A 24,760-nucleotide genomic window follows, 5' to 3' on the forward strand; every position below is an offset into this window, starting at 1 on the left:
GGACTAAAGGAAAGCTTCTGTTGCATCCACCTTCATCAAAACCCCCATAAATTCTGGAGGAGACTGCAGCATTAAAAAGCAGTCTCTTCTTGTACTTCTCAACATTGAAATTAATATTTTTCTTTGCTTATTACGCTGTTTGGATCAAATCAGTTCAAGAACAAGAAGGATTTTCCACACCCTAAACTAACACAAGGTCTGGACTAACTCTTGCTGCAGTATCACTGGGGCCAAGGGAAGTCAAAGGGTTCAGCAGGAAGTGGATGGGACCCAAGTGAAACACACCATTGCCCACAAAACACTTGAGAAAGGAGCAGCCAAGAGATGAGGAGAACACTGGAAATAGCCAAAAAATGACAGACTACTGAGCTGCCACCACCTCTACACCAAACCACCTGCACCAAAACCACTGCTAGAACAAATCCTACCTTCAACATCCATTCAGATGATGTGTTTTTGCACCGATTCCATTAGATACCAAGAGGTCAGTAGAAAGCATGACATTTCAAAATAAGAAGGCAAATCAAGTATCATATATATACATGTTTTAATTAAGTTTAAAAATTGTCTACATTTAAGGATAGATTTCAAGGGTTCCCTTATATTTCTGTTTCTGTTACATTAGATTATACCTGAATAATCTGCATAGTAACTTTAACATCTCTGGTTTAATCTCATGTTGTTTGTTTCGTTGTGAAAACCCCGGTTGCAGGTAGCAATGTAACATCTCAACCACAATCACAATACGTGCAGGATGTCCAGCCAGAAGCAGTTCTCGGTTGACTTGCAGCAGCACGGCACTTGATAACTTGTGTTTCAATACTTTGTTACTATTTTCAAGGTTAGTTCAGATGTGGCTCAAGAAGCAAAACCAAACTTTCTTTACTCAGCATCACGTGTGGGGTCAGCTCCTCAGGTAGAGTTACTCCAGTTGATACCACCCTGAGGTTCTGGCCTTTACTGTTTTCAAAGCACACCCGTGTTGCCTTCATGTTCTCCTTAACATGAGTGCAAACTCCAGGAGTGTGGTTTGAGGCCTTTCATCACAGGACCTTAATGAAGTCTGTGCAATGGCTCGGTCCCCCAGCCCTGCTCCATGCACAGACATGAACAGAGGGCTGAACGCTGCCAAGAGCAGTGGTGGGGAGGGAAGAGTCTCTTGAGAGGGAGGAAGTAAATAAAGGAAAAGAACGAAGCAATAGCTTTGCCCCCAGTGTTAGACTTGGACATGTGAAGCGTTTCTGTTTCCAGATGATCAGCCCAGCTGCTTAAGAAGGTATTCATACCACCTACTGCCACAGACAGACTCCTAATATCAGATGCTCTGAGTTTTCTTACAGAGACAGCTGTGTCTCTGCACTGACTATATTAAAGCCCAACCTTTGCTTGTGTCTCTCCATGGAATACTCCCCATTAGGTGTTGTGAATACCATCTCTTGCCCCCCCATAACCTTTCTTCACCCATAGAAAAAAGTGCTTTTGCTTTTTCTACCTGATAAATACTTGGGCTGCTTGGTCCTGTCCCCTATCCCATGTGTTTGTACTGAGATCTGTCCCGAGGGATTTGCACTTGGTTGGCTGTCAGCTTGTGGTGGATGTGGTAAACGCAGAGGGTTATCACGATCACCAAGCCCAGAATCAGGCCCAGAATCAGAGGCAGGGTTTCTTCTAACTGCTCCCTCTGGTCCACCGGGCACTTGTGTTCTGCGGAGAGAGAAAATAAAGGAAAGAGACAAAGAGAGAAATGGATGAGACATTGCACATCTGAACTCCTGCTGCGGTAACGAACCAACCTCTCCGGAGTCACGGCTCCACACCAGGGGTCCCTGTGCAGCAAAAGCAGCCCCAGCAGCACGGAAAGACAGCAACTGTCACAGGAGTCCTGGGAGGAAAGTCAATTGCTTTGGAGGAAAGTGAAATCACAGTCACAGCGTGGGGTTTGGAGGGAGAGTTAACATCTGTCAGGGAGAGGTAACATCTATCAAGCCAACCAACGCAGTGGGAAAACACACTTTCATGTCCATAAGCTCATCTTCAGGCCTCTCTGGCACACCAGTACAGCAATGGCCTTCTTGGGAATGGGGCAGCGAAAGTACAAGTTCCCTGACTGTGGCTGAAGATTTGCTTTGTTTATCAAGTCATTGAGTCTACAAGTGTTACATCACAAGACTTCAACATCAGAAAGTCTTCAATCCTGCATCAGACTTACTCTGCTCATGGCTAAAAGATTCTCCTCCTTTATCTGCAAGTTGACCAAGATCCAACAGCATCTTCCCACCTCTTCTCTGAGCTCTCCACAGGGAGTTTACCAGCACTGGAGCAGAAGCAACATGAGCCTCCCCAGTGTTTTTGCCTCTGGCCTATGAGTCCCCATCAGAGTCTAATAAACCACTAGAGCATAATAATAACCAGCTACAATGGGAAAACCCTTTTCTATTTAGCTTGCAGAGGCCACCAAGGTTAGGAAACATGCTATGCTGGTGATCCTGGTTCAACTCCCTTCTACTTCCAGGGTCTACAGCAGGCCTGAATGACAGGATCATGATTTACTGTTTTCCCCAGGGACTGATGTTGATCTGTGCTTATAGGCAGGCAGAACTGATGCTGCCAAGCCAAAAAGAAGTAAAATGGCAACTCTGGGAAAAAAGAAAGAGGTTAAAAAGGTTATGGGTTCAGGAGGGACAATGCTCTGGGCCCTGGATCATCACCTTCACAGAATTGTGCTGAAAACAATAAAACCAGCAATTACTTTTCAAAACAACAGTGGAGAAATAAAAGGCTGCATGTTAGACAAGCAGATACAAAGGGCACCATTAATTCCTCCATCACTAAAGACAATCCAGATGGGATCCCCAGGCAGCTGATTGCAAGACGCAGAGATCTGTGATAACCATGAATGGCAAATGCTCTGCAAACCTAATGGCATGAGGCAAAGAGCAGGAAAAACCCAAAGACCCCCACAGCCCGGGCAGGAGGTGACAGCAGGGACCCATCTCCAGCAGTGCCAGCACCTCTGGGAGCTCCATCACCTCTTCCCAGCACCAGGCTTGCAGCGATGCCATCAGGAAATGCTTCAAGCTGTAAATGAAGTGAAACAAACAAAGCCAAAGTGAAATGTAGTCTAACAAAAGCTATGTCCTTTTCGGCTCCAGTTGCTCACTGTTTCACCAGAGGAGTGATTAATCACCAGGACTGTGTTACAGGCAATTCAGCAATGCTGCAATGCAGGGGTTTTCTTTGTTTGTATTAAGGAGAAAGGGGAAAAAAGAAATCCTGGTTATTATTTAGCTCCCACAATTGGTGTTCTAGAGCTTTATGAGATTCTTCCCAGTTTAGGATGCTGAGGCCTGACCAGACTCACGGTGCCAAGGCGGAGGCACGGCAGCAGGTTGGCATTCCCAGACCCGCCTGCGGGAAAAGCCACGCACAAAGCAGTGCCACAGGGCTGGGATGCTCTGAACCCCCAGCCCCACACACTGGTACAAAGCAGTACCCTTCCTATAGGAAGGATCCATGCTAGAGGAGCTCCTGTGCACTCACCATGTGGCTGCAGACAGCCGGGTGGACGGGGGTGTGCTGATGTGGCAACTAGCAGAGTTTCAGTCCAGCCGCTACAATCTCCTCCCATGGGCACTGATTTTTGCTTTTAAAGCAGTTTAGCTTAAACCCCACAGAAAACTGAAACAAGGCTGGTGCAACCCTGCCTGAGGGCATCCCCCTGTGCTCACACATGACAGGTTTGCTGTGCACTTTTCCTTACACAAGAACAACGCTGTACTGCAGGAGAATGGGGTTAACACAGGGGTCTGAAGGCAGTGAAGGCAGCAAAGCTAAAAGCACCAGTGCTGCACTGCAGAGGACTAACCCAACTCTAAAGCACCTGCTTGCATCATTGGAATTCCCAGCTTTTGCCAAAGCAAACTGGCTGCAGAGCATGAAATGCACCAGAGGACATGGCCAAAGCGCTGGTGCCCACATAAAGCCACGGCTGTATTTAAGTGCCTGAGTCACAGCTCAAAAAGGTGTCAATTCCTGCAAGCAGCCAAGGCAGATAGTTCTTTATCCTGACACTTTATAAAGAGGATTAAAAGCAAAAGCCAACAGAAAGAAGAGAAAGCAAAGCAAAGCAAAGCAAAGCTCATGATCTCCAGCAGCAGCAAACCCACAAACCATGGTGCTCTCCCCAGCTGGACCCAGCAGCACCTCCCTGTGCAGAAAGCACTCTGTAGCCTCACAGAGCAGCCACCTCCTGCCTTACCAACACCTTCTCCCCACCAGACACATCCATGTTCTCCTTTTGGAGCAGAACACCAAAGTCAGGGCTCTTTGGAAAGCATAGAGGGAATGGGAATGGAGGCACAGGCAAGTGCTAAGCACTAACATCTGCAGCAGAACAAAGTCTCTCCTGGTGCTGACTGTTAGGAGGATGAATTTTGTATTTTAACATTAAAGCACATCATTTTACAGAAAATAAAAATACTTTCACATTTATAACACCTATACAGCATTTTTCACCCCAAAAGTTTGAAATGTTGCATAGGCACTGAGGTCCACTACACTGTGGGGAGGCAGCAAAGGGAAATGCCAAGGGGAAGCAGGAGGGGAGAAGGGTTTGCAGAAAGCCCTCAGCAGACACAGATTTAAGCCCGTCAAGCACAGTGCAGGCAGATTGGCTGGTTGATGCACAACAAATGACACAGCACCGCACTGAGAACGGCTCTGTATTTTAAATCAATGCCTTCTGCAGGAAAACAGCCCTTTCCATCCAATTTCCCTGAGTATTTTGCTTCAGGTCCCAGGGATCTCAGCATTTCCCAAATCGCTGGGTTTTACCCTCAGTCCAGGAAAGCAAAAACATCCTTGGCAATTCTAAACTATGTGAGAAGTTCAGGTGATTCCAGGAGTTTTGCTGCATCCCAAACCTGCTGGGGTCACCCCACAAACCCAATCCCTGCCCTGTCAAACAAAGACTTCAGGCAGATACAAAGGAGACATTTAGGTACGTTCCCCATTGTTCTTTTGTGCTGTGCTTCCTCCAGCACCGGCAGCACCTAGGCTCACGTACCACCACGGTTTCTATGGTGAGTGTTCATCCAATTCAGTACTAGGCTACGAAACCACCTAACAAAAACAGGCCCATTTTCTTGTTTCAGCATCCCTCTGCAGAACAAATAACAGCACAGCAAGAAAATCAGCGGTTTCCCGCAGTCAGGACCACAAGCCTGAGCTTGAGGATTGGTGCAGGGGCTGTTGGAAGGGATGGAAAAACAGAGCTCAGTTGTGTATGGCATCACAGAGTGGATTTTTGAGGTTTTGAGGTAGGCATTTATAACTGATTAGCTTCATAAATAAATAAATAAGAAATAGACTGGGTGGCTTTTAAAGCGTGGCTGCCCACCTTGCAGAGAGGAGCTACTTGGTGCTAAGGACCTTTGAGAAACTGTGGCCCCTGTTTGGGGTGGCTCAGAAGGAGATGATCCCAGGATCCTGGTTCCTCATTCTTGCCTTTGTATCCCTTTGTGTTAGTATTTTGTGTTATTTTGATAAGCTCATCATTTCTGAGAGGCTCTTTTGCCAGTTTAAATGGTCTCCTCACACCCTCTTGATCCACCTCTCTTTTTACTGATCTTTAAACATGAAAAATGTACATACATTTTCTCTATTTAAAAAATAAAATTTCCTAAGCTCTGAATGAAAACCAAAACCATTCTGCTGCTTCTGTATGGAAAAAGGTAAATACATCTATTTATGTTTTATATGTGTGTATGTATTTGTGAGGGTTGGAAGCAGTGTCTTAAGAAAAAGGATAATCTAGCACATGAGTTTAAGCATTCAGAAAAATCAAAGCAATCCAATCACTCCCTACAAGGTTTTCAACCTACCCCAGACAGGACAGTGTCAGGACTAATGACAAACCTTTCCCCTCATTTCTTGTTGGCAAAAGGACCCTGACCCTCCTGCGTTGCGGTGATTCTTCTGCTCAAGCAGGTCCCTTTCTCTATTCTAAACTGTTTTAAAGTGTTCCATAGCTTGTTCATAATTAATAGGAATTTTACCTAATGGGGAATTAATGAACCAAAAAGGAGACTGCTAATTACTGTAATTTAAGATTGGCAGCGTTTCCCAGACCCCACAAAGGATCATGTTCTGCCATGCGAGTGCCAAGGACACGCAGGTCTGCAGGGCTGGCGGGGAGCAGCAGCAGAGCCCCGTGTGAAGCTTCATTGGTAAAGGACCTCTTGGGCATCTCAAACCATCCTCTCCAGGTGCTCTTTGCTGTTTAACTTCCAGGGAATTCCACAAAAAACTGAATAACAAGCAACAAAGACGACGAAAATAGAAAGACTGACAAAGAGAGAAACCCGGCTTTCCTTGGGAGGAGGAATTCCCTGCACATTGGAATTATTAAAACCACCAGGGTCTCTTTGTGTCCTGGAGGAAAAAAAACCCAACATAGACAAAAAAAACCCCCGAACCTACAATAAAAGAATGAAAATAAATAAATAAATCACTGCTTGATATTAAAGAGCATGTCATGCAAGGCAGGTGAGCTCTCAGACTTGACAAGTTTGGTATCACAGAGACACAGCAGCTAAAGCTGAGTCCAGACTTGCGTATTTTAAATATGCTTTTGTCATATTCCAACCCAACCCTGAGTGCAGGAAGCCTGGATCCACAGGAGGAGGGAGAGAATGAAGATGTGTCAATGAAAAAAAAAAATAGAAAACTATTAAATTCTACCTTTTTCTCCCCATAACCTTTGCAAAATGTGGTACTACTTCAACATGAAGCAAAACCCAAACCTATTTGTGCCCACGGATAAAACCTACTCTGTACTACACTGGCCTTGCAATGAGTAATTCAGCCACGCAGAGCTCTGGCAGAGCCAGAGTACGTAATAGCATGTATTTACTACATCAGTTAGGGAGAGGAATGCGAGTCATGAGCATAAGTGCTCAGCTCTATAGTCAGTGCCGGGGTTTTATTGTGCTCTAAAAAGATTTCCCACATGCAAAATAATAAAGCCCCACGTTCTTAATGCTAAGCTTGAAAATAACACCACCGTTTTCCAGCTTGTTATTCAAAGATTTGGCTATTACACATTTTATTTGTATCTTGTTTCAATAATGGAGTTAACTAATTTGTTAAGATGGCACTATCAAAAGGGGACTAGTCTCAAAGCCCTAATTCAGGTGAGCATGTCTGCACTCCCTCATTCAACCTAATGGAAGAGGAGCACCACGGGTTCCTCAGGATAAAGGAAAGCAAAATCTGCAGGAATTCTGCCCCATGGCAGCATTACTACTGATTTCAGTACAACCCTTCAATGCAAACAAGCACATGTTAACTCACATTCTATTTATCCATAATTAATGCTAAAGAAACCCAAGAAGAGGAACAGCATCCTGTGTGCTTGGCACACGAGGCACTGCACTGAAGTCCCTGTCAGGCTTCCTTCACCCTTGCAATGCATATTAAATCAAACTGAAGCCAGCAACATGCATCCCAAGTTATCTCCTGCCACCCCAGCCCCAAGCTTTCCTCTGTCTGCAGTGGCCCTACAAAGCCCCCGGAGCTGTATCAAAGCTGCTCTTTGCTGCAGAGGAACCACCGAAGCCTTGCAGGGCTCCCTAGGGATCAGGTAGTTCTAGGGCTTGCTGGCAACCTAGCTAGATGAGCGCTTACAGAAGCCAATGTACGTGCAACAACAGCCTGTGTTCTGACCAAATAGCAGAATTTGTAAAGGCTTTTAGGGAACCACGGAGGCAAGGAATGGGTTGGAAAGACTGCAGGGAGCACAGGCAAACCTGCTGGAAGGAGGAAAACATGCTCTGATAAAGGTGGGACCCAAATTCCTGCAGTCCATTGCGACACCTCCAAAGGCCATGGCAGTGTCAGCATCTGAAGGATGCAGGACATGCCTTCACCCTGCACCTTACCTTCGCTGAAGACAAAATCCGCAGTGATATCGAAGGGCTGGAGGCGCACTTCCGACAGCAAGAGCTGCACAGACTTCTGGTGGTCGCTGGAGATGAGGGAGATGGTCTGCTGCGCCTGGCACTCATAGGACTTCCCAGCCGGGGTGACCAGGGCAGAGAGCCGGTGCGAGCTGGCCGTGTGCTTCCCAGCTGGCCAAGGGGCAGAAACAGCACAGATCAGGTCCTGCCTCTGGTGGACCAGTGTCACTTCATTAACACAGCCAGTGACTCGAAAGCAAGAACACACAGAGGGGTGCAATGCAGTGGCCGCACGCTTCGCTGCTCCTAAAGCAGCGTTTTCTGTTCCTAAAGCAGCACTTTCGGCTTGACACCCCCCATAACCAGGGCAGATCCCACACTGGGGTTGCCTGCCCAAAGCAGGAGTGGATGGCTGTGGTATGCAGTCCTGCTGCTGCCAGCTGTGCTCCTGTCACAGGACCTGAAGTCCATAAAGTCAGAAGAATGGTTTCTATTGATGTATCTGCAGGTTTCAGCCTTGGGCTACGCTTACATTCTGTACATTTGGGAAACAGCAATTCCTGCAGCTGTACTTGGGCTCTGAATGCGGCTGGGAAGGAGCAGTGCAATTTGGGAACCTCACTACAAAGCAAAACAGGCCATTACACCTTTGCTGAAACACGGCATGACCATTTCACCCAAGTATAGATTACGAGAAAATATTTTCCCATCATATCAGGCTTGTTTTATAAACGAGGGCCGAATGCGGCTCAGTAGAGGGAATGAGGGATGCCTTCCGCCTCCCACTCTTCCGCAGCCCTTTGTTCCCCTCCAGCAGCACAGAAAGACAATCAGTGTTTTGCATTTGCAGAGGCTGATGAGGCATGGCCACCACCATGTTTTGGGGACACAAACAGTAGAAACACCAGTGGGAAAAATAACTCAGCATCTGGTGTGTCTAATGCCACAAACTCTTAATGCACCACGCACTGGAGCTGGAAAATCTTGAGGAAGAACGACTCAAAAATGTCAATGTCCAATACAAGGCAACTCATTTCTGAGCAGAAATGGAATAAAACCTAAATGAAAGCCAAAAGAAAGGAAACCCATGGAGAAAAAGAGGAGGCTGGTGGGTGTGGAGGCATGTAGGGGTATGGATATTTATGTCGATCTCATCGCTACCTTGGGAAACCGCTGCTGCTTTCCCACCTATTCAGCCATCATCAGGAGGAGATGAATAACCTTAAAAAACATCTCCTGCAGGAAAGGAGATGAGTTTTCCCTGCATACCCCTGCCCCACTGCCCATTCCCGCATCCCTGGGTCCCGCTGGGAGGGCCTGGGGCAGCAAAAGGGCAGAGACCGGGCTCTGCCTCCCACGGCAACCGCGGGCATTAAAAACAAGAAGCAAGAATAAAAAGGGGTGACAAAAAGAAATTAACACGCGGTTTAAAACCGGCGCCGGGTCCCGGCTTTGTCGGGCGGGTTTGAGGTTTCTTTCCCCCCTGTTTAACTGCATTTAGGCGAGCAGTTCCCGCTCGCCAGCCCCCGGGATATGCTCTCAACTCTTTCCCCCCGGGGCGCTTACGGCTGACGGCGTCCTTGAAGTAGGTGCGCTCGTTGGTATCGTAGATGAACTGGATCCGGCTGAGCCTCCAGAAAGCCTCCGGCCCCCGGGACGTGTTGTGCCCCTCCTGCCGAGACAGGGCCGGTCAGGACACCGGCAATACCGCCCTGCACCCCCAGCCCCACAGCGTGCAGAAAGGGGGACCCCCGTACCTTCAGGAAGAAGAGTTTGAGGGTGTACGCTTGCTCCAGCCAGGAGATCTCCAGCTCCGACTCGTTCGTGCCACACTTGCCCTTCATCTCAGCGCCCCGCGACAGCGGGATATCGGCTTGTTCCGTGATCAGCTGTAGACGGGGAGCGGGGCTCAGGGGGGGCGGCCCCGGTATCCCCCCCCCCCAGCCCCGGTGAGTATCCTCAGAGGGGATAAAGGACTTTCCAAAACTACCGGCGGCCCCCCCCCCCCCCCCGCTCCTGCCGTGACAACGTGCGGCGGCTGCAGCGCGCCGACCCCGAGCCCCGGTCCCCCCGGCCCCGACCCCACTCACATCCACATAGTTGCTGGCCCACACGTCGTAGGGAACGATGAACTTGGCGGCGAATTCCGCCATGAGACACGTCGTCCGGTTTTCCCGCACCACGAAAATGTCCTTTTCGGGGTTTGGGGAGAGCCCGGAGAGATTCTCAACTTCTTGCTCGGCAGCCAGGCGAGCCGCGGCGTCTGCGGGCAGAGACAGAGGAGCTCAGAGGTGGGCCTTTTGCCCAAGCCTCTGCCGGACCCTTAACACCCTCCCCGAGCCCTCTGGAGTCGCGACACGAAGTCCCTGTCGCGATAGAGCGGGCAGCGGAGATGGGGCAGCTGGTGGCGGTGAAGCAGGACCGGTGCTTTAGCAGCGCCGGGTCTTGTCTCAGCGCCAGCGGCTCTCTTCGCGACAGGGCTCCGTGTCGCGATTCACCGGTGCGGTACTCACGCAAGAGGAAGAGCAGCCCCGGGAGGCGCCCCCCGGCCATCCTCCCTGCTCGGCCCCGGTGTGCCCGCGGCTGGTGCTACTCTGCCGAAAGGGTCCGCTCCGGAGGAAAGAAATGGGGAAAAAAATAGAAATTTTAGAAGGGAAAAAAGAAGGAATAATAATAACAAAGAAAGCTGAACCACCTCCTTTCTCAGGAGCTACCGAAGCACTAAAGCACTCTGCTGCGGAGTGGCGGGGAGGAGGGACGGGGAAGAGTGTGGGTGTGCGGGGAGGAGGAGGAAGAAGAGGAAGAGGGAGATGCCGGCGGAGCTGATGGAGGCGCCCACGCCGAGGGACGGGGCGTACGCGGCGGCAGGGCGGGGAGGAGGGATTCCCTCCTCCTCCTCCTCCTGCTGCTGCTGCTTCGGGGGCCCCGCCGACCCCCGCCGAGGGGCTCTCGGGGTTCCCCGCGGGGATCCCGGCGGAGGGACCCGGGGGACCCCGATCCAGCCGCGCCGCCCCGACGTGTCCCTGGAGCGGGGCTGAACCGCGCCGAGCGCCCGCCCCTACCCCGGGCAGGGCAGGGAGCGGATCAGGGCTGCACCCCGGGGTGAGCCCCTACACCGGGCCGGGACACATGGCTTTGCCTACCCCAGGTCCTGCCACCCTCCTCCCTTTCGGTGCGGCTCCCGCGGGATAGCCGCTATCCCAGGCAGCGCCGGTGCGGCCGAGGATGCAAAAGGCCGGGTAAACCGGGACAGGCGGGATGGAGGAGGGGTGATCTAGTGCAGCGCCGGCTGCTCACGGAGCGTCAGTAATTACGGTGAAGGCGAACAGCTGCTTCGTGTGTTAATTTAGAAAGAAACGTGCAGCTATTTTTGTGTGGCAAGGTCAGAAGCGAACTCGGCACCCTCCTGCGAACGGCCGTCAACACACCTGAGCTCTTCGCGTATTGTGAAATACCCTAAAACGTAACTTTAGCATAAAAGATACCATCACGTTGCAAGAGGAGCGGCCCCGACAGCACCGAGGAAGTGCATTAGGACAGAACAGGCCGTGCCCATGCGGAGCTTTATGGGGTGCTCACGGGCGAGCTGTGCTGGGTCTGTCGCTCCGGGCTCGGGGCATAGGGCACGCAAGCAGCACGGGGGGGATATAAGCAAAGCGTACCCCTTCCCTGCCGGCTATGGGGAGGAGAGGGCAGGGGGGGAGTTGCTGCTTGCGCCCTGCCCGCCCCGGGCTGGGCAATCTCCTTTATTCCCCATAAAACCGAGGGCGAGGGTATGAAATGACGCCTCAGCTTATCGGCGGAGGGGTCTCCGGGAGGAGCATCGTGCTCCCAGCCCCGAGCGCTCCGTCCCGCGAGGCAGGAGGCACCACCGACAGGATACGGAATCCCCCGCCTCGCCCCCAGGGTTTCACCTTTCCCTTTCACTGGGCGATGCGACGTTAAAATCTCTTTTCCGCCTCAGATCGGGAGCTTTTACGGCCCTTTAACGCGTGGCCACTCTCGCCCCGGTAGGAAGAGCACATCCCAGTATTTGCAGCGACACCGGTCCCGAGAGCAGCGGGAACAGGAGCCCTTCTCTGAGGATGTACTGGTTTTTAATCAAAGGGACAGCAGCTGTTCGATATGTGGCGTTATACGGATTCACTAGCCATTCGCATTTCTACTCAGGAAGGAGGATATGGTCCAGGGTTTTGTGAAGCAAGGTATTCCCAGGTGAGCTGGGACTGTGGGGAGCTGCCCTTCTCTGCCAGGACACACCTGCAGAAAGGGAGGTCTTGTTGGGAAAGAGCTCTTCAGAAATAAAACCAGATACTACAGGAACATTGATTTTTGCAACTATTGTGTTGAAATTCCTTTTCTGCTTGCTGTACATACTAAATATTATGTTCCAGCCATTTCCTCTCCTGTTCATGAGAAAGTGACTCCTGCTCCCAAAATAGAGCCAGACCTGTGTCAACAGTAATACAGGATTAACCTATGACAATAGTTTCAGGGGACTATCTACTATATACAGGAGAAAAAATAGCATCTTCTACATGAGGCTCTTTGACTGCACCAGATGATTTCTGTGGTGCCTGGCTTTCTCAGGTATTTCAGTGTCTTTAAATAACCTCTATTTCCTCCTTCAGTCCCCTATTTCCACATTTTTTGAGGTTTCTAGGTATTTTCTAAGACTCCAAATAAACACTTGATCCTGAGCAGCTGCCCCTGCATCCAGCCTGTGTAGGAGGGTACAGAGGGAGCAGCTGGGAGCGAGCATCTCATACCCGCCAGCCACATGGCACTCCAAAAAGCCTTCAGCTTCACTGCCCATCCCCACTTCCAGCCTGCAGAGCTGTGGTTTATCCTGCTCTCCAGGGCAAAAAAGGGAAAGGCCTAAGACTTCCTAACACCAAGAAAGCCCCAAAACATGGACAAAGTGCAAAGGTCTCACCTGAGGGAGCCAGTGCGGCCCCATCTGTGACCAGGACCAACTTATGGTCACAGATTGGATCTCCTGGAACCAGCCTCAGCCTAAGGTGTGGAGACTGCCCAAATACCTCTGAATGCTGAATCCCTCTTGCTACCTCCAAATACCAGACAGCAGTAACTCTTACCAGCCTCTTTGCAGGGAGCATGCAGTTTTCCAGCTGAGTGGCTCTGGGATGTGTTTGCCACTGGCAGCTGGTTTCGCAGGCAGCCCATGGACAACAGCATGTGGAGTCTGCAAGGAAATCTGTCCCTGAGGGGTATTTGTGTCTCTGGCAATGTGGATTAACTGCACTCGAGTGGGGTGGGGTTAAACAGACCCCCCAGCCTGAAGCAGTCAAGCTAATGACCAACCCCCAAATTACTGGGAGTGAAAGAAGAGCAGGCTGCCTGTGAGGCCAGGGTATCACGACTCTCCCCATCACAGCCATACTGAATGTAGCTGAAGAGACAGAGAGAGGGAGAATCTGCCACTTCCCTCGATGAAATTTCACTGAAGTGGAATCCATCACCCCGGCAGGGAATGACATTTTAAACTGCTTTAACTCAGTATCAATGTTCAAATTGATTAGCCTATTTCATCTCAATGGAAATTCTCACCTCATTACATTAGCGGCCAAACCTCAAATAATTTTTGAATCAAATACTACTTAAACAGTATTTCAAAATACTTAACTGACAAAATTCATCACAATTTCAAATTACTGTCTGCATTTTATGCTAAATTGTCAATGGATGAAGTATGTAACAGTTCTGGGAGCTGAGCCTGGAAGCTGATGCTTCCCAGCTCTCTGGTTTCACAGAAGCACATTTTCTCTCTGACTTGATAAATGTCTTGCTCCTGGCTGAGCAGTGAGCACAGACTCGAAAGGAAGCTGTGGGCAGTATTTTCTAGCTGTCCAAAACCAGTATATTCCCTGATGTGTAAGATACTGGCCAGGGAATTAAGACAGGCAAGTCTGATTTTACTCAGGGAGGGATGTGAGCTGCACCCAAGCCCTCCGTTTCCAGTTATTCCTTTAACAGGTAGGACAACGGTTAACAGGCTGTATGTGAGCCTAAGAAAACTAGTAATGTTCAATGCTTCACTATCTGGTTCCCTCCGTACCTGGTGTCACTTGCTCCTCCTTTTACTGGCTAGAAACCACTGTGGTAGGCAACAGGATAAAATTCCAGCTCACAGCACTCTCTCCACCAGCCCTGTTTTAGAAGACACTTTTAACTTTAATAAATAAATAAAATCACTGCCTTGTTTGAAATGCTGGATCCTGTCTGGCACGCTCCAAAAGCACTGCTGCTCCCAGCTCCCTCCAGCACCCAAGCCAAGCTTAGAGAGCAAGGAGAGCTGCTTCCAGTACACAACTTGTCTGCAAAACATGGACTGTAAGGAGCAGGAGGTGCCTCTAAAGGTGACCTGGCATCAGAATGGAAATGCTGAACAGGCACCACAAGTTTGTTCCAGTCCTGCCTTAAACACCTAAAGACTTGACTGACCTGTCTCAGTTGCATTCTCAAGGTAGTGCTGCTACACTGTACTCGGGCTGCTGCATCTCAAGGTAGTGCTGCTACACCGTACTCGAGTAGTTCTGTAGTGCTGTGAGGACCGATGCTGCACAATTCTTCTGTCACTTAAAAGAAATAAGACTCCTTTGACTAAATAAGCTGTGATAGAAATGTATTTACACTATGCACATTTTTACAGGAAGTACAACTTACTGAAAATTTGCAAGTAATAACAACCCCCACCCTCCAATTCACTGCAGGCAAAACTAAAGGGTTTGAATTTTCATGTTTTTTATTAGAGAAGTTGAAAGTTTCATCTCAGGACTGACAATAACATAATTATCTCTCTTCATTGTTTATAGGAATATGTAGAATTTGTTTGTACAAGCATATACAACAAAGTAATTGGTGCTTAGTACATTGAAATCAGGAATCTGATTTGTTCTAAACTACCAGTTTTCCATGCAGTCATCTTTCAATTGGCAGCATGGACAAAATTCCAAGCAGAATGCTTACATGCATTGTTTTGCAATATAACTACAGCAAGCTCTGGAAACATGCAAATTAACACATTAGCAAATTGTTTTTATAGCTAATGGACATAAAAAGGTTATTCCTGATATGAAATTCTGAAAATCTGCATAAATACTTCTGTGTAAAATTAAATTAGTTATGTACTTTTCTTTTACTACAAGTATCAAGAATGCCCACGTAATTAATATACACACATATATATAGAGACCTTGGTATGCTAAAAGTCTTTGTAATTAATCAAACAATATTCTGTGCCATACATTTATTCAGTATTTACCAGCTAGTAGAATGACTGTGGTCATAGAGTAGGCATTACAGTCTTAGTAGCATTGGTATCACATGCAAACATACTCTTAGCATTTCTGTTTACTAGTTTTATCACGTGGCAACATGTATGTGATTTTCTACAATGTTGTGATTCTGAAGTGTATAAATACTTTGTACATTTTCACAGTTACAAACTTTTTGCCAAAAGCCATTTAAACAACCTTTAAGTTACAATGAACTGTAGTATCTGGGATCTGCAGCAACAGGATCAAAATGCAATTTCTGTACAAGCGATGTAGGATGTAAACTTTTCTTAAAGTGCCTAATACGTAATTCCTTAGAGCACTGATCAGTTTTGGCACTAACACACTGTATTTCCCTCATGCTAACCACTGTAGGATATAATTTTCTTTCAGACATGATAAGAGTTGATATGGCACTTGTGAATGGCATCATTGGACGGCAGAAATACCCTGTCAAGTTCCTGTTACAGCTGATGAACTTGGCCGATGACTTTGTACATACTGTACTTTTGAATATATGCAGTTAACTTTCAACTGCCTGCTGTCTGCTGCCTGAAAAATACTTGGAAATAAGAGTTTAAAATTGCTCAAACTCAACTCCCTACTATACTGGTTATTATGGTTTGACGTAGCGGAAGATCCAGTTCAGCGGGCTCCAAGACATCAGGTGCCGAGCATCTGAGTTGTTGTTGCTTGTCAGGATATGGCAGCATGGGGTTCCTACACAACATATCACACATGAGAACATAAATGGTAAGTAACATGACTTGATTAGAGTTTTGTTGCCATTTGAGATGATGGTAAAAATCTTTGTTGTGTTTCAAGGCTCTGATTGTGTAATTCTGATGCAGGCAGGCTGCCTGTTGAGAAATAGGGAGGAATACAGGACTGGGTTTAAAAAAAGCTGTCTTCATCTTCTGATTAGTGTTTTTATGAACAGAGGAAATTCTTACGGAAATCCAACAAACAAAATTCAGTGCCCAGTGTTAAAAAAGACATAATGCAAACCTTAAGACATGGTGGTCCGTAGCTACACTTTATATGTTAAAAACAAAAACCAAACCAGCCCCTCCAACCAAAAAATAAGAGTAAAAAAATGGAAAAAAGCCCACTTTTCAGTCTCAGCAATGCTATTTTGAATTTTGCTCTCATTTTAAGGATGCTGTGTTCTCCAACTTCAATTTGCTTGTTGAGGCTTTAGACCACTGTTGCCGGCCTGCGATCCATCTCTGCTTCCAGCTTCACCATCTGCTGCATCTCCTTTGCCTGCAATCCAAAATAACCGCATGAAGCGTTGCATTAGACCTTTTGTTCAAAATGAAGTACGTTTTATATGATAGTGTCTGAATGAAATACAGGCAAAACACACTGAAGATATATGTAATAACATTATGTTTACCCCTCCAGCATCATTCTGTTTTCAAAATCAGATGTAATTCCTGTGTCTACTAATTCTTGGGAAACAGTTTTGATCCTATTCCAAGAGTCATGGGTTGATTTTCTGAAGGAGTACAGTAAAATGCAGAAGCTCCGATTTTGTGGAAAAAACTAGGCAGATGCTGATTCAACTGTTTCTCCTGATAGGAAATGTCTTTGGGAATGTATATGCTTCACTGCTGCTGTGTGAGTACTGCAATGTGTTATGTCATGAAGTGTTTGGAGAGTTCCTCTATGATCGGGACTGGTTTCTTTCATAAAGACAATAATGACAAAAATCCATCAGTGTAAGATTTTCCCTTAGTAATATTTATTTTGAATAATAAGTTGTAAAAAATAATCTCCATCTGGCCTGGAGATCCTTATGATTACAGACATGGTGTTTTCACCTCAGGACTGCGATATGCTCCATGGGATTACACACACTGAATCCACCTGAAACTAGATCCAAATGCATTGTGCAAAATACAGCAATGAATGCATGCCAGATCCCGGTATAAACTGTGCATGCCTCGGGCTTCGCAAGCAGGGTTTAAGCACTGTATATAAATAGTAACTGGCCTGGGAATCCCCTGCTTGGAGAGAGTTTTTCTAATTCCCTTCCTCTCCTCTCTCTCACAGATGCGCACACACGCACACTTATTCCTCCTGTGGCTCAGTTACAGATTAGAAGTTGCACTTCAGTTTGCAACTCTGTAGTTTAAAGGAACTGGGAGTCAGCATCTCTTCCTTTTCTCTGAGGGCTTTCAATCTGGGAAGTGATTTAAATCCATAACCCAAAGGACTCTGAATAATTTGACCCAGAGGGCAAGCAAACCCATCCATCTTTACAATCATGCTCCTGAGGATTACAACAGGTTTAGGAAGAGGCAAACCAAGCTAATACTTCCTTTGGTGTAACTGCTCTGTATCTGTCATGCAGGGGAGAATGGTTACCGGACTTGATTTACAGAAACTATGTTCCCCAAAAATTTGTAAATGTTGCTTAGACAGGGAACTTTGCTCTACAAGCTCCTACTTAAGGAGTCACCTATTCTTGATGTGCAAACATATTTGTATATGTGAAAATGGTCAGCTGTAGTTCTAGAGTAATGAGATGCACAGCTATTCATTTTGCAAGGTAAATGTGGGTTTGTGCAGATGTGATATACGTGCCTTCTTGAAAAATCTAGCCCTGTACTTTCATAATCATCATCTTGGGGAAAAAAGTAATTATGATAATAGCAAAGCAACCGTCATAAATATGATTAAAAATTAATCAACGCTCTCCATTTAAATGAGTTAAAAGCTTGAACGTAATGAAGAAATAATTTTAACATGAAAATATGGAAACATAATAAATAAATCAATATGTACAATCTCTTCTGGAATGCTGGCTGGATTTTGCCTGTGTGTGAAATGAAATTCCAGATAAAACAAAACCCTGTGGTTGTTCCTTAGTGACTCACACATCTCACGTTTTAGGCTTGGGACTTAACTACTGGCACAAAGTGTCCTATAAATATTCTGCGTGCCAACGTATGGTGTATAGAATTAGTTTAGAGAGAACCTGGCTTCAAAGAACCCATTAGCATAGGACCAGGATGCCTGTTTTTGCTACTCTGAGACTGGTTCAGGCAGTGCACTGTGAACACGCAAGCACTCACTTGAGGACAAGCCTTCTGGAAGGCAGTGTTGAAGCCACAGTGAATTCATGGAGTGAGTGGCAGCTAATGGACTCTCCTTTCAAGATGCTTGAGATTTAAGACAGGCTAAGAACCATATACAGTAAAAGAATACAAAAAATATGTTTTTCCTAGCCTAATGAATGCTTTTCTTCTTCATTATATGTCTATAAATAAATGTTAAAGTGGGTGCTGTCAGACTCAGTTATCAATACAAGAAAGTAATTCAGATCAGGCAATACTGTTCAAGTGATGTTCAAGCCTAATGCAACTATCTCCCTTGGTAAGACAGGGGTTAATAGAGATTTCTTGTGAGTAACAATTCTTTAGGAAGCCAAAGCAGCACAGCCACATGGTAAGTATAACTGCCATACCTTATAACGTGTTGGATTTTAAAGTGAATTTTCAAGGGCTGGAAGCCTCTCTTCTATCGATATTAAAAAGCTATTTCTAGCCATCTATTCTACATTTTGCTATTCTTAGTGTGTAATTACTTATTTTATTACCACACTAATAGATGTGGATACCTTTTGTCTGACTATTGGCATAACCAGTTAATCATATGAATGTCAACACTAAAATAGTTTTCTTAGATCAATAGACACTTCTCGCAGCCACAGTTTAGAACTCTAAGCGTATCTTTCAGTAATGTACAACACAAATTAATCTCTAGATATTTCCTCTGCACATCACTGATTGTATGCATCTGAATTTGAGATGCTAAAGCACAAAATACTGTTAATATTGTGTCAGGCTCAAATATCTGTGTGCAAACAAGATTAACATTGTGTTCACTATGTCAATGGTACTTCCCAATGGTTGCATTTACAAGGAGGGCTCCAATGATAATGATTTAATTTAGAAGGAAAGCACACTGAAAGAATAGTTTGCTTATTATACGTCCATCCTACCTTGTGTTTGAGACACTGCATGACAGGATTTCAAAAGCTGTTTGTACAAAAATAATAATGTCAAAATTGAGTAATACAACAAGAAGCAAATTAAATGAATGAAAACTGAAGTGAGATTGAAAAATTAATGCAAGAAAAACATACATAAACCAAAACAAATTTAAATTCGTAACAGTTTCTATTGAAGGCTGTTTCCACCCATAATTCTACTTTTCTACATTGTATATTTGTATGAAAAAATTCTTCCCTTGGTTGATCAGGGAAAAAGCTAATCATGTTTTGAAATTCTCATTAAACAAATACCACCTTTATCTTGATCCAACTATCTTTCATACATCAATGTGTATAACAATGAAACCAGGCCCAGCTGGGGGTTTGCAATGGGGCACTTCTGGGGCTAAAAGGAAGTGGTCAAAACAGCAGGTATGAAAAATGTGCTCTGATGGATCAAATTAGAGTGAGTTAAAAAGCTGTTAAGGGACTACCCCTGTGGTGAAGGCCACCACAAGCGCACACAAAAGTGATAACCAGCATGTGAATGGTCCTACTCCATTTAATCACTGACGATTTGAGATGACTTTATCTCTGCTCTGAAATGGAGTATGAGCAAGCTCATGTAGGCTGTTACCATCCCTCAGCAGTGGAAGCTGTAACCCCAGGTGAGGGAAGTATCTAATTGCTGAAAGAGGTGTCTCCTTTAATGCCCCACACTTATTTCCCAGCAACCTCCTTCCCTTATACAGAACATATTTATCACACTGTGGTTAAAAGCACAACTATAATAACCATTTCCTCTTTTCCTTATGTTTCTAAAAAAGATCCAATGCCCTCTGAAGCCAATGGAAAGAAACCACTGTTAACACCTATCTCTGGATCAAGCTCATCATTTCTTGTCATCCCATTTATAGGGAGTTCTCTGTTATGGTCTCCACAGTGACACTACAGATCTGCTGTAGCCCAACTGCCTCCCCCAGATGCCTGCCTCCCCTCGCTTTCAGTTATGTGCAGATATTGCTCAGGAGCAGACTAATTTGACAGATCCCTTCACACTGGATGTTAAGAGACTGCATCTACAGAAACCCTGTGAGGGAACAGAATAGGAATTCTGGTTGTCTGGAAGGAGGTGGAGTGATCGGAACACAGAGCCATGGTGGCTGGGGATTGGTGGTAGCAGCTGCCTGCAATCCTACATGCTGTCACCCCTATAGAAGTTAACCAGGCTGCAGGACTCTCTCCTGAGAGTGGAAATACTTGATTTGCATATACTCTTCTCTTTATTTCCCCTCTGCAAGATAGCTTTAATTCATACTATGATGTTTGTCAGAAAGTTCAAGTTCTGAACTTTTAATAAAGTAAGTACATAATCCTTAAAAGTAATGGTATTAAATGCACTCCTTCTCTCTTATCTCACTGAACTGCTGGGTATCTGCGTATATTCCCCTTGCAGTTTATATTTGTGCAAGTGCAGTACCGCAATTCCATGCAGTTATTACAGTTCTGTTGGCTCAACCTTTCAGCAAGGGAACTGCTCAGAACATGCTGTTGCTTCTACCAGAAATAAGATTAGAATTTTCCTTTCCTCGCCAAGTAGTTTTATAATTGGGGAAAGAGGAAGGAAAGCTTCTAAACTAGCAGAAAATAATAAGGTATTTTAATTAGGAAAGGGTGTACTAATATAGATAAAACTCCCCATGCTACTATACAACTCTAGAATTCAGTCCAAACTGTCTGTCTGTTCAGTGAGTTCAGTGATTCTCTGTGCACGTTTCACCTCTACTTTCCAGTCAGCACTAAAAATGTAAGTTCCCACATGAAGGAAACTGATTTGCTTGAGGTATTTTTGAGGAGTAATTAAAATGGATATGCTGGGCCTTTTATGACTGTCAGATGTAGCTAACGAATATCGATGTGGCTGAACAGCTGAGAGGTCAGACTCTGGCTAAGCAGTCTAGCTTTCACATGCTGATCTGAAACAAATCTGGTTCTGTATTACTAAGTCACCTCACCTCTTCATTTTAAGTCCCCAGGTAGGTGAGTGACCATGAACAAGGTTGTATTCCCAAGTTCAATTACGACTTACATTCAGAAGCATTCTACTCAGCCTGATTCTGGTTACTGTTTTCACTAGCTTGCTTTTCTTTTAAGCCTTTAAAGCAAGATACCTGCTCATTCTGCTTCTCCAAGACTTCTAAATGCTCAAGTTGAACTTTTTTCAACTGATCCATTTCCTTTGACTGCTTCATTGCCAGCTGTAAGCAAGACAAAATAACAGGTGGAAATGTAACACATTATTAACAAGCAAGATAAAAACTTACTCAACACACTATCTTGCCCCATTTGGATGGCACAAAACATCACAGGAGGCCTATATCACCCAATCTTAAGAAGAGCTATTAATATAATAATATATGTATTTATAAATATTAAATATATTACACAAAAGTAGCGAATACACAACAACAAATAGTAATTTTGTTAATTTAAATAGCTTCATCTTATAGAGATATTAGATCTTTTAAACTACAAGTATGTGGAACAAAGCAAAGACAAACATCTGTTTGTTTACTACAGCTGGATTCTCAACACAGAGAAATGAAAATGAATATCCAGAAACAGTGCCCAGTGACTTTGCCAAGCTCATAGTTACCCTTTTTCTCTCTTCCAGGAACTTTTTTGTGTTGCTGCTGTTCAGTTCTCTGACTCGCCTAAAAAAAATGCAAACGTTGTCCATGAAGATTCATTGGGAAAAAAAAAGAAACCCAAAAGCTACAACAGAGAGAATTACAAACTCCTAAGGTATATTTTGGCTTCTGATTATTTGTACCATGTGGAATTAATGGCAAATTGTACACTCCTCTCGCTATGCACCTTTACGCTTCAAGGTTTCTCAGAACACTGACAGTTTCATTGAAGACTTGGGGCAAAAAAAATCCCCAAACTGACCAAGACTGCTGTGGATGGAGTTTGCTTTCTCCCTTACTCATAAGTGAAGTTACAGCTTACCGATGCTGTAAGGTTCTTAAAGCTGTTATTTAAGCAAAAAGATAAGCATACAATTAATATTTACATAAAATACCTCACTGCAAAGTGTCTCTTCCTAAGATTTCTGTCATGAAATATACCAAAAATAGTTCAAAGAGCTGAATCAGACTAATCACAAAGCTTGGAAACCAGAACTGCATTCAGCCTGCTTTCAAATCTGGGAACAGATTTATCTCAGAGTCATTAGTGGAGGTCTCACATTAACTAAGCATGCAGTTAGCAAGGGCTCCAACAATTTGTCTTCCTGATGAGCTAGGAGTGTGCAACTCTCAAGGGACTTAGCTCAGTGGAAACAAGTTCAAGCCTTTTGACCAAAATAGCCCAGTGCCAAGGAGGGAATGTATAAGAGGAAAGAATGCGCCAGATGGCAAGCCCAAAATGAAGGTGAAACCCTGCAGGCTTATGAGACATCATGTATACTCTGCTTTTATCTATTTCTTTGGAAACTTTTAGGATACACAGAAGAAATGTATAATAGCTGTATTGCAGATCAATCCTCCAAAAAGTCTCAGTAGTACTGGCAAGTGCCTCTCTAGCCAGTTAAAGCTGTCATCCTAAAATGTGCTGTGAATAACCCACTTTTGCAAGCGCAGCAGTGCCCCTTGGTTTGCTGAGCCTGGATGCTGGCCAGGTCCCCAGTGCCAGCACACAGCGAGGGAGATGGCTGCAGTTCAGTTCAGGGGTGGAGAAGAAGCAATGATGTGGGCTGTTGTGGAGAACATCTCCACAGGTTCTGAACTCCTGTCTTGCATCACCCTCTCCAGTGATTATCATCACTTCTAGAGCACTCCTTCCTTCTGCTCCACCTCTCCTCTGTGTCATCGGTAGATGGGGGATAAAACCTTTCACTGGCACCACCTCTTGTATTTTCGGTGATGCTGCCTCTCCAGCTATTCTAACTCCAACTAGAACCAAACCTCAGACTCAGTAGAGCCCTCATTTGATTTAAAAAACAACCATAAGTACAATGCACTTTAAGTACAATCAGTAAAACTCTTACAGATGTGTTTCAATTTAATAGTGTGATTAGACCTACACCAGTCAGTCACAGTTCATGAGTATAAAGAGTATTTTATTTCCCTGATCAGGACATTACATTTATTAAAAGTATAAATATGAGAAAAGTAACATTTCTCTTAAAAAGGTAATCTAAAATATATATTCAGCACAATCATTAGACATTGTTTCCATACATAAAAGCATGTTTTTCATAGAATTCATCCATGAGTTCACCCAACAGCCTTTGACAGCATTCTTCCCTTCTCAGCAAGGGAGATCTGATACTTACCTCTCTCTTTCAGCTTTATTTTTGATAGATTTGTCTTGGCTTATGGCTTTGCTGTTCTCCATAGAGATTTTAGCCTGGTTGGCACGCATTTCCTTGCTTTCCCTAGGCAAAACCAAACAAAGCCATTAATGCCTAAGATGCATTTGTTGTTGAGGTTGGTTTCCCGATATTTTCACTGTGGTAAATTTTGTCCTTGAAGCATTAAGGAAGACGAAAGAACAAACCACATGAAAACTGCCTTCCTTTGGGTAGCCTTTACACAATTTGAGCAAGCATTCAGAAATCTTGAATAGTTCCAGGGAATATAATCTGAAAAGTCTCTTTGAAGCATTTTTACACTTTGGATGTTATAAAAGGGTATAAAAGTCTCTTTTCTCCCTAGTAAGAGCTGTTTGAGTATGAGCTACTGTCAGACATTAGTGCCAGCCATTTAGAAAATGCAATCTGTCTTTTAAACTGACTAAATATTTACAAATCCTGCACTCAGAACATGACTGCAATATGAGCAGTAGTCATATTTGCTAGCTGTGGTATGAGCTGACAGACTCGCTTTTAAGACTTCTACTTTGGGCCTGTAAAGAGCCCTGTGGTTCAGCCCATGGTCAGACTTGTGTTCGGTATCTCTTTCTGGCTCAGTGAACCTTGTAGCCTTTCTTGTGGAATGAGATAGCTTTAGCAGGAGGGTGGCAACCACCTTCCGGGGGAAATGTCCCAAGTGGTGTGGTTTGGCTTGGGAGGTGGAAAACCTCTTCGGTGTTTCAGCCAGTGCAGTAGAAAACCAGAAAATAAGTAAATAAGTATCTCATTGTTTTAAAAAGAAAAAGAGATCGTGATTCTTTGTTGGGAGTAACAGCACAGATGCTGACTTTCAGAAATGGTTTATGACTTGCGAGTAGAAGGTTTTTCATCACTGTGGGTAAGCCAGCCAAGCTCCAAAGGGACCATCCCTGAAGGCCAGCTCTTGCTTTGTGCCTGCTTAGCATTCCAGTACTGCAGCTCCTGATCTTATGTGCTTAAACAGGAATTATACACATAAATTGGACAGCAAATAACAGATTGTGAAGTTCCCAGTAGTGCATCAGCATCTAAAGTTACCTGTTTAACAAGCCAAGGCAGTGCCTTAGTCTCTTTGTCTGCACATGATCTCAAGTAGAGTGCTAAA

The 24,760-nt window shown here is 45.2% G+C and overlaps 2 protein-coding genes across 8 annotated transcripts in view; both read right to left on the reverse strand.

Moving 5' to 3' along the window:
• Window positions 1-528: 528 nt before the first annotated feature.
• Window positions 529-10,904, reverse strand: LAMP5 (lysosomal associated membrane protein family member 5). Its single transcript, XM_030490838.1, has 6 exons — window positions 10,472-10,904; window positions 10,049-10,221; window positions 9,716-9,847; window positions 9,525-9,630; window positions 7,941-8,129; window positions 529-1,704 (listed from the first exon to the last, which is right to left on the reverse strand). The coding sequence occupies exons 1-6, from the start codon at window positions 10,509-10,511 to the stop codon at window positions 1,526-1,528; spliced, it is 819 nt and encodes a 272-aa protein (XP_030346698.1). The 5' UTR covers window positions 10,512-10,904; the 3' UTR covers window positions 529-1,525.
• Window positions 10,905-14,706: 3,802 nt separating this feature from the next.
• Window positions 14,707-24,760, reverse strand: part of PLCB4 (phospholipase C beta 4) — a 197,205-nt gene continuing 187,151 nt past the window's right edge. For 5 of the 7 annotated variants that reach the window (XM_030490895.2, XM_030490891.2, XM_030490892.1 and 2 more), the window contains 5 exons: window positions 23,599-23,700; window positions 21,916-21,973; window positions 21,431-21,517; window positions 19,269-19,305; window positions 14,707-16,522 (listed from right to left, as the gene is read on the reverse strand). In XM_030490895.2, the coding sequence (XP_030346755.1) occupies window positions 16,434-16,522; window positions 19,269-19,305; window positions 21,431-21,517; window positions 21,916-21,973; window positions 23,599-23,700 (373 nt within the window). In that variant the 3' untranslated portion in view covers window positions 14,707-16,433. The remainder of the gene's footprint in view (window positions 16,523-19,268; window positions 19,306-21,430; window positions 21,518-21,915; window positions 21,974-23,598; window positions 23,701-24,760) is intronic. The other 2 variants (XM_030490897.2, XM_030490896.2) reach the window with 1 other exon arrangement.

This window comes from Strigops habroptila, chromosome 6 (assembly GCF_004027225.2).
Source record: "Strigops habroptila isolate Jane chromosome 6, bStrHab1.2.pri, whole genome shotgun sequence".
In the NCBI taxonomy this organism is placed as follows: domain Eukaryota; kingdom Metazoa; phylum Chordata; class Aves; order Psittaciformes; family Psittacidae; genus Strigops; species Strigops habroptila.

Excerpts from the sequence above, each read along its gene's own strand:
- LAMP5 (XM_030490838.1), bottom strand. The coding sequence starts at position 10,511 with ATGGCCGGGGGGCGCCTCCCGGGGCTGCTCTTCCTCTTGC. Across the intron at positions 10,222-10,471 it reads GGGGCTGCTCTTCCTCTTGC|ACGCCGCGGCTCGCCTGGCT; the intron begins GTGAGTACCGCA and ends CTCTGCCCGCAG. Across the intron at positions 9,848-10,048 it reads GGGCCAGCAACTATGTGGAT|CTGATCACGGAACAAGCCGA; the intron begins GTGAGTGGGGTC and ends CCCCGTCTACAG.